Below are 10,000 nucleotides of genomic sequence, written 5' to 3' on the forward strand. Positions count from 1 at the left end.
TTTTCACCTCCCGCCATTATCATCATTGAATTAACTTTCTCTTGCTGATGGCTAGCGATCCTAATATCAACAGTTTTAGAAAAAACAGTTTTGTATAAGTCGTCCTACCAGAGGGACTTATCAAGGAGAAAACATCTCTCTACTTATCAAAACTTCACCCTAATAACTGTATCATCTTTATCAAGTATTAATGATAACTGTTGTTGTTTTAATTATATGAAAATGTTGAATTTCAGTTTGATGTTCATTGTGATTTTTTTTTTATACAGGAGATTTGGCATTCTTTTTGTTTTCCTTTTTCTCTTGAAGTTATCACAATTATCTTTGAGTATAGCTTAGAAAAACAAAATCATACACATAGAATTTGTTCCTAATAGCTATGTTTTCTTAATGTCACAGTTAGGTATGGTAATAATTATTTGCAAGTATAATATTTTTCGTTCGCTTAATGTTAAGTTTAAGATATGTTCCTCCTTTGGGAAAATTGGCAAAAAAGGGTACTATGCTGAATATGCCAAAGGTAATCATTTAATCAAATTACGCTATCGGCGAATTCAAATGAAAAAATGACGTAATTGCTGAATCAAAATATCGAATTGTGATGTTGAATAGGAAAAAAATAGATTTACAATAGCGTTCATGTTGCTAAGTTGACTAGTTACATGGTTAGCGTGAAGTGGCATTTTCAACACAGTATTTCGGTACTTAGGAGCAGCTTCGTTACTGTATAAAATGAGATGTTTACCAGGAGACTGAATGTGGATATTGTTTTTTATACAGAACAATGAACATATCTCAGTCATCGAAAGCATATACAAAATTTGAGCTTTGGATAATGAAGTCAAGTTTCGTTTCTTAAATTAAAGCTTACAACCGTTGTCCTCAAGATTATTATTAATAGTATAGTAACACACGCGCAAGTAATTATACATTTATATATTTCAATGAATATAATCTATGTACACACTTAAACGTTACAGTCACAAATGTTTATCATGAACATGCGTAGAATGACTCGGGGGTCGACGAGATACCGTACAAAACAAGGGGAGGATGCCAGGAGCTTCGAATCATGACTCGGAATAAAAAAGGATCGAAACAGGAATAAGAAGCTTCGAGATTCGACGTTGGATTGCCCGATTTTATTATATATATGTGTGTGTATGTATGTATATATATATATATATATATATTATTGGTATTTGGTGCTTTGATACATACGTACATACATACATATATGCATACGTTCATACATGTAGGGTATGTCTTTGTATGTACGAATGTATGTATGTATACACACGTTTTTAGACACTTTTATTTTTGGGTGTGAATCAATGGGTAGTCATTTTTGGGGTTTTATTTATTTTGATCTTATTTCCTCTGGAAGCCGTATTGGTTGAAAAAACTTATATTTATGTTGTCACTATAAGTAAATCCAAGTGACTTTTCGGCTGCGAAAGGGTCGGGCGTCGCTGAGAGAGAGAGAGAGATTAAAAGATAGAGACAGAAACAGATACAGACAAACGGTAATAAAGTCAAAAAGGAAAAGAAAGAATGAAAGAAGACAGAACATATATAGGCATATATAGGCATATATACATACATATATATATACATATCTAAAGAAAGAGAAAATGAAGTAGAAGTCACTATTGTAGCTTCTGTATCCCTCCCTCCTCTTCTTGTAGGGGTGTGTGTGAACTCTCTTTGGTTGCCGTGGGGGTAAGGGGGAGGGGATGGGTGTTGTATATGTCCTGTTTGCTTTCCGTTTGCGTATATATATTTTATCTTTTTTTTTTTTTGTTTATTTACTGATTAGTGCAAAAATATATAACTCTACATTCAGTATAAACTGACAAATAGGACCAAAATGATAAAAGTAACGGAGAAGACTATTTGGAAAACAGAATGTGTGAAGTTTTATATATTTTTTCCTTGAACTCATTTTTTTTTTTTTTAAAGAGAACAGAATGTTTCTCCGACCTCTGTACCAGTAAAATCACCGAAGATGGGAAAAAACGGCTTATTTTTCTGTTTTTCCTTTAATTATTATATTTTATCTATTTATTATCATAATAACTTTTAGCTGGCGATCACGTGAAAATTATTATTATTATAATCATTTTTTTTATTTTTTTATTATTCACGGCAAGACTGAGGTCTGTCGAACAGCATTTTGAGAGTGTGATGAAATTTACTGAGGATATTTAAGCAGATTCGCCTTTTTTATCAACAATATCTTACAAATTTATACAGAAGTACATCTTTTTCTTTCAAAGATACATTCCATTTGCAAAATGTACATTTAAACACACGCGAATAAAGTGCTTAGAAGTGTTAACCAGTATAAGAGGGAGAAAATGGTGTCTTTAACATAAAACAAGAAGTATTCAGTCGACAATTCAGTGGCATGTCGTCCTCAAAATGAAAAACCAAGTAATGTATCCAAACTACTGTAGTAACAATTTGCAATAACCCTTTCTTCGACAAACAGCAACGGAGGCAGCGTCGACCCACCTCCAGCTGGTCAAAATGAACTTTCTCGGAGGCGTCTGGGCCTTGTAAACAAAAATAAATAAAATATATATAAATAGAAATATCTATCGTCAAATTATATAAATTGAGATAGAAACAAAAAAGGAGAAAACATAGTTAAGGAAAGAGAGAAATACAGATAAATAAAAAAAAAATAATGAAACAGGTATGAGAAACATGAAAAAAAGAAAGAAAGAAAGAAAGAAAGAAAGAAAAAACAAGTGATAGCAACGCAGGGAGAGCGAGAGGAAAAACAATCATATAAAAAGGGGAAAGAAATAATGAAAAATAAGGTTAGCATTACAGGACAATAACACAGGATTCCTCTGTACATTGCCGTCGCGTGTGTATGATTTAAGCTTTTCGATATTCAGTGCAAGTAATGCGAGGCCGGTAGTACCTATAGCAACACACACTGCAGTGGTAAAGTCTGGTAAATATTAAGGAATACAAGACAAGGTATGCAAAGTTTGTTTTCATTTAACAAGGTGTGGATAATCGACAACGTCACCAATTTTTAAAGCTTTTTGCTTTCGTTAGTGATTTTAATTTACAAAATGGTAATGAAATTTACAATATTTTCTGTATGGTAGGAGGGTCTTGATAATGTTCAAAACAATAACAATAACATGTTTGCTTATGGGAAAAGTACAAAGCAAAAATAGTTTTTTAAAAAAGTATCATATAACAAATATAGTGTACAACTCTAATCACTGAGAGAACAATTATTCAGTAGGTATGCTGTATCACTACATTTTTTACAGACAAACAAACAAAAGAAGAGAATAAATGAAATACACTTTGAATAGTAGTAGTACAAGATGTCACTTTCATGTTCTGTTTTTGTTTTTTTGTTTTTTGTTATTTTTCTATAATATCTAAAACAATGATAAGGCCCTGATTATTATTATGCAGTGACGTCTCCAAGAACTCAAAAAGCATCACCTTCTGCAGTTAAACCACAACAAACACTTCTGAAGTTATAATTCAAGAATCCCACAAGATTTTTTTTGTTTTTGTTTTTTTCGTGCCAAATAACATTTTTTTTCCACAAATCAGTGTCATCACATGAGTGTAATAATGAACAAAAACTATTAAAAACCATTACGGTTATACATAAAGAACAAACATGAAACATTTTAATGTCACTGAGGAACTAGGTTGTGTTACACCACACAGATATATGTATATATATATGTACACAATATACATATCTGCCTTGCTTTAGTACGCTGTACCGATTTACACCAATACAGATGCCAAATTGTTCAATACAACATTCCCATCTTTATAAGTTTTTTTTTCTTAATATTCCCATCTTTATAAGTTTTTTTTTCTTAATATACAGATCTACCATGTTGATGGAAACTATATAAAATTTGTATCACGGAAAATTGACTTATTTTTCGCCAGGAGGCTGACACCTGAAAGGAACTGTTTTGTTATCTTTAATTAATAGTGATGTCTTGTAAATCAAGTAACCTTAAAAGTAACTTTATATTCCCATAAAAAATATATAACTTTTGGAGACAATTTGTTCCCAATTCCTTTATGGAGCAGTTACTACAACCATCAAATTCTATAATAAAGACAGATTTCCTTGTCATTTAAAGAATAACCTACATATTGTGAGTTTCGATTATTATGATTTATCATAAGAGTATTAGACAAGTTACTGTCTTGTGATTTCTAATAAGTAGTTAGCCATTACAGGACTAGTTAATCGTTGTAGAAATTTAACACTGGAAGTATTCGGTGTTCTAAGAGTGGATTTAACGTTAATCGACAGTCACCTCAGGAATTAGATGAATAACGATCCATTCGCATGAAAAAGATATCCACTATGGAAGAACTTCACTCTACCAGGAAGCTTTGTAATGCTCCGGCCCCCCTAACATAAACTTTTTTTTTTTTTCAAATGGCCATTATCGCCTTTTTTCTTCAAACATATATATCTTCATCTTTCTCTACAAATTAACAAACAAACAAAACCTATATAACAAAATAAAGAAAAAAAAAATCATGCTTTAAACTTGTTGTTAACAGAACGAGTGAGTGTGCCCTATACGTGTTGAGGGAGCTATTCGCCAGGCGGAAGGGAGGGCGACGGCGGCGGTGCTGCGGCGTGATAAAATACGTCTCGAGCGCGGGTGTCAGGGAGCACCTATATATACAACAGTGATGTTGACTTGTATCTGGATAGCTTCATGTTTGATTCTGGTTACAAATCACTTGATCACTTGACTCTGTATACAATGTGTTATTACTATTAAAAGATCTAAAATTAGTGCTAAATTATACACATATTTAAGTGTGTGTGTCGGTGTGTAACATCTATGTATGTTATATATATGTGTGTATGGTCGTGTGCATATATTTATATAGGTATTGATGTATATGTATATGTCTCATTTATGTACAGGATAAAAGGTAGTATCCACACTCCGCAAATGGAAAAACCAGCGGGCACTCAAGCCAACCAAGCTGAAACAGTACCGGTACTGAAGTCAAGATGATTGCCGCCCGAAGTCCATCAGAAGGTACATCTCGTCAGAACAGGGGGTGGCTAGAGTTCGTCTATCGAGGCTAGGGGGTTGGGGGGAAATGTGTTAAGGGAGAACAGTCACACAGAAACCTGAATAATAGTATAAACAACGTTAACTATCCTGACTTTGTAGCTATCCTAATATCGTCTAGCTATCACGAAACTCTTTTATTGGGGGACGAAAGAGTGTCAAAATCACGTTTGTCGAGGATCGTTGCCATTGTAGTATAGTAAAGATTTTAAAGTATAGTCTAAATGCCGTCTTAACAACGGAAGGGAACCATTACTGTACAGTCCATCATGCCTGGGAAATGTGCAACGGAACTGGTCCCTATGAAGCACATATAACAGTGTATGACTAGTCCATGCTCTTTGGTATAAACAAAACAGGTACATAACATACTTCACCATTTTTGGTGATCGAACCGGATCATTACATATTATGTCAAGTAACTTTTTTTTTCATTATTTATCTTAAAGTATTGCCTTGTAAATTGTGCTGAGAATATTATGACACGTTGACGTCTAATGGTTAGACTGATCTGTGACCTTCACACGTTACACAGAACTCCACCGCGGAACATTTTTAACACCAAAATATAGCAATGTTCACAGTGAATCGCCCGACGGGGGGAGGAGGTGCGCGGTAGAGCGTCCGTGGAATCTGAACTTGGAACATCACAGTTAGGCCACAGCACCCTCTCTGCCCCCGCGAGCACCCGACCGGGCCTTCTCACATCACGAGACACTTCTCTTTAATCTTGCGTGTGCCCTTTTGCGATTTGTTTTTCTTGCCGTCCAGCTGCAGCGACATATTTCTGTTCTTCTCCATGTTGAGGAGCTCCTGGAACAGCTCCTTCACGTTGTGGTTGGTCTTGGCCGAAGTCTCCATGAAATTACACTTCCACGCCTTCGCCTGCGCCTCCCCGTACGAGCTCTGCACCTCCCGGGCGTCGCTCTCGTCGCACTTGTTCCCCACCAGCATGATCGGGAACTCCATTTCGTTGCCCTTGATCTCCCGGATCACCTCCCAGATCGGCCTCAGCTCCTCCAGGCTCTGGCGGCTCGTGATGGAGTAGACGAGGATGAAGGCATGACCCTTGCTGATGGAGAGGCGCTGCATGGCCGGGAACTGGTGCGAGCCCGTCGTGTCGGTGATCTGCAGCGTGCAGATGTTCTTGTTGCAGCTGATCACCTGCAAAGACGAAGGGCGTCAGGGGTGCGTGGGAGGGAGGAAATGGTGTGTGTGTTGTTCCATGCAGGTGTGATACTAGGGATGGGGTTAAGCAGTGATTATTCTTTTGAAAGTGATGGTGAGGGATTCAATTATAAAGTTTAGTTAATGGTGGCAAAGTATGATAAATACACAAACGAATGGATAAATTAACACACACACACATACACACACACACACATATATACACATATATATATATATATATATATATATATATATATATATATATATATATTCATCCTTCTCAACAGAAATATACACACTTATATCTACGCATACACACACACACACACACACACACACACACACACACACACACACACATATATATATGTATACACACACACACACACACACACACACACACACACATATATATATATATATATATATATATTTATATATTTATATATATATATAAATATATATATATACATATATATATATATATATATATAGAGAGAGAGAGAGAGAGAGAGAGAGAGAGAGAGAGATAGAGATAGATATATAGAAAGATATATATAATCCTATAAAAAAACAGCAGCAGAAATCTCAGATGTTATGTATTGTACTTCGTTGCATTCATATTACTAAATATAATAATACAGTACATTCTACTAACAACACAACTCCAACCACCAAAAACAATTCTCATCATAAACCCAATAATCCTCCCTCTTCCTCCTTCTCCTTCATTCCTCCTTCTCCCTCCTTCCTTCATCCTTCTCCCTCCTTCATCCTTCTCCTTCCCCCTCCTTCCTCTTTCTCCTTCCTTCCTCCTTCTCCCGCCTTCCTCCTTCCCCCTTCCTCCTTCCTCCCTTCCTTCATCCCTCCTCCTTCTCCCCTTCCCTCTTCCTCCTTCCCCCTTCTCCTTTCCTCCTCCTTTCCTTCCTCCTTCTTCCTCCTCTTCCTTCCTCCTTCCTCCCTTTCTTCCCTTCCTCCTTCTCCCTCCTTCCTTCCTCCTTCTCCCTCCTTCCTCCTTCCCCCTTCCTCCTTCCCCTCCTTCCTTCCTCCTTCTCCCGCCTTCCTCCTTCTCCCTTCCTCCTTCTCCCTCCTTCCTTCCTCCTTCTCCCTCCTTCCTCCTCCTCTCTCCCTCTTCCTCCTTCTCCTCTCCTCCTTCCTCTCTCCTCCCTTCCTCCTCTCCCTTCCTTCTCCTCCCTCCCCCTCCTTCATCTTTCTCCTTCTCCTTCCTTACTCTTCTCCTTCCTTCCTCCTCCCTCCTTCATCCTTCTCCCTTTTCCTTCCTCCTTCTCCCTCCTTCCTCCTCCCTCTTTCCTCCTTCTCCCTCCTTCCTCCTTCTCCCTTCTTCCTCCTTCCCCCTTCATCCTTCTCCCTCCTTCATCCTTCTCCTTCCTTCCTCTTTCTCCCTCCTTCCTCCTTCCCCCTCCTTCATCTTTCTCCTTCTCCTTCCTTACTCTTTCTCCTTCCTTCCTCCTCCCTCCTTCATCCTTCTCCCTTCTTCCTTCCTCCCTCTCCCTCCTTCCTCCTTCTCCCTCCTTCCTCCTTCCCCCTCCTTCCTCTTTCTCCCTCTTTCATCCTTCTCCCTCCTTCCTCCTTCTCCCTCCTTCCTCCTTCCCCCTCCTTCATCTTTCTCCTTCTCCTTCCTTACTCTTTCTCCTTCCTTCCTCCTCCCTCCTTCATCCTTCTCCCTTCTTCCTTCCTCCCTCTCCCTCCTTCCTCTCTTCCTTCCTCCTTCTCCTTTCCTCCTTCTCCTTCTCTCCTTTATGCTTCTTCCTCCTTCCTCCTTCTCCCTCCTTCCTCCTTCTCCCTCCTTCCTCCTTCTCTCTCCTTTATGCTTCTTCCTCCTTCCTCCTTCTCCCTCCTTCCTCCTTCTCCCTCCTTCCTCCTTCTCTCTCCTTTATGCTTCTTCCTCCTTCCTCCTTCTCCCTCCTCCATCCTTCCCCCTCCTCCATCCTTCTCCCTCCTTCCTCCTTCTCCCTCCTCTCTCCTTCTCCCTCCTTCCTCCTTCCCCCTCCTTCCTCTTTCTCCCTCCTTCATCCTTCTCCCTCCTTCCTCCTCCCTCCTTCCTCCTTCTCCCTACTTTTTTCTTCTCCCTCCTTCCTTCATCCTTCTCCCTCCTTCCTCCTTCTCCTTCCTTCTTCTTTCTCCTTCCTTCCTCCTTCTCCCTCCTTCCTCCTTCTCCCTCCTTCCTCCTCACTCTCCCTCCTTCCTCATTCTCCCTCCTTCCTCCTTCTCCCTCCTACATCCTTCTCCCTCCTACATCCTTCTCCCTCCTTCCTCCTTCTCCCTCCTCCATCCTTCTCCCTCCTTCCTCCTTCTCTCTCCTTCATGCTTCTCCCTCCTTCATCCTTCTCCCTCCTTCATCCTTCTCCCTCCTTCTCCCTCCCTCATCCTTCCCTCTTCATCCTTCTCCCTCCTTCATCCTTCTCCCTCCTTTCTCCTTCTCTCTCCTTCATGCTTCTCCCTCCTTCATCCTTGTCCCTCCTTCATCCTTCCCCCTTCATCCTTCTCCCTCCTTCATCCTTCTCCCTCCTCCCTCCTTCTCCCTCCTTCATCCTTCTTCTTCCTTCATCCTTCTCCCTCCTCCATCCTTCTCCCTCCTCCCTCCTTCTCCCTTCTCCCTCCTTCATCCTTCCCTTTTCATCCTTCTCCCTCCTTCATCCTACTCCCTGCTTCATCCTTCTCCCTCCTCCATCCTTCTCCCTCCTTCATCCTTCTCCCTCCTCCATCCTTCTCCCTTCTCCCTCCTTCATCCTTTTCCCTCCTTCATCCTTCCCCCTTCATCCTTCTCCCTCCTTCATCCTTCTCCCTCCTCCCTCCTTCTCCCTCCTTCATCCTTCTCCCTCCTTCATCCTTCCCTTTTCATTCTTCTCCCTCCTTCATCCTACTCCCTGCTTCATCCTTCTCCCTCCTCCATCCTTCTCCCTCCTTCATCCTTCTTCCTCCTTCATCCTTCCCTCTTCATCCTTCTTCCTCTTTCTCCCTCCTCCATCCTCCTCACTCCTTCATTCTTCTCTCTCCCTCATCCTTGTCCTTCCTTCATCCTTTCCCCTTCCTCCTCCTGCTTCCTCCTTCCTCCTTCCTCCTTCTCGTCCTACTTTAAAAGAAGGTCCCTTGGTCTTGCTTCCTCCACACACCACGCCAAGCAAGGGGCTCCGAGTTACCTAAATACAGGATCGCATGAGCCGGAGCGAAGCCAGGCTGAGACTCACGGGGCGGTCGATAAGGGAAGGAGGGAGGGAGAGGGAGGGACGGACGGAGGGACGGAGAGACGGAGGGAGGGAGAGAGAGGATAGGAGGGAGGGACGGGGGGAGGGAAGGAGGGAGGGAGGGAGGGAGGGAGGGAGGAAGGGAGGGAGGGAGGGACGGAGAGACGGAGGGAGGGAGGGAGGAAGGGAGGGAGGGAGGGACGGAGGGACGGAGAGACGGAGGGAGAGGGACGGAGAGACGGAGGGAGGGAGGGAAGGAGGGAGGGAGGGAGGGAGGGAGGAAGAGAGGGACGGAGGGAGGGAAGGAGGGAGGGAGACAGAGGGAAGGAAGGAGGGAGAGGGAAGGAGGGAGGGAGGGAGGGACGGAGAGAGGGAGACAGAGGGAAGGAGGGAGGGATAGAGGGAAGGAGGAGAAGGGGGGAAGGGTGCATAGGGTAAGTTCCCCTTCTTGCACATTGTTTTTGCTCTTGGTCTGGGTCATGGGTCGGACGAGATAAGGGATCGGGTCTGGTT

General features: G+C 41.5%; 1 protein-coding gene across 2 annotated transcripts in view; it reads right to left on the reverse strand.

The window, feature by feature from the left end:
• LOC125031508 (GTP-binding protein Di-Ras2-like) overlaps positions 1-10,000 on the reverse strand; it is a 60,012-nt gene that overhangs the window by 158 nt on the left and 49,854 nt on the right. For both annotated transcript variants that reach the window (XM_047622374.1, XM_047622373.1), the window contains exon 3: positions 1-6,275. This exon is cut by the window's left edge and continues 158 nt beyond it. In XM_047622374.1, coding sequence (XP_047478330.1) covers positions 5,814-6,275 — 462 coding nt within the window. In that variant the 3' untranslated portion in view covers positions 1-5,813. The remainder of the gene's footprint in view (positions 6,276-10,000) is intronic.

The sequence above is a fragment of the Penaeus chinensis genome, chromosome 13 (assembly GCF_019202785.1).
Source record: "Penaeus chinensis breed Huanghai No. 1 chromosome 13, ASM1920278v2, whole genome shotgun sequence".
NCBI lineage: Eukaryota > Metazoa > Arthropoda > Malacostraca > Decapoda > Penaeidae > Penaeus > Penaeus chinensis.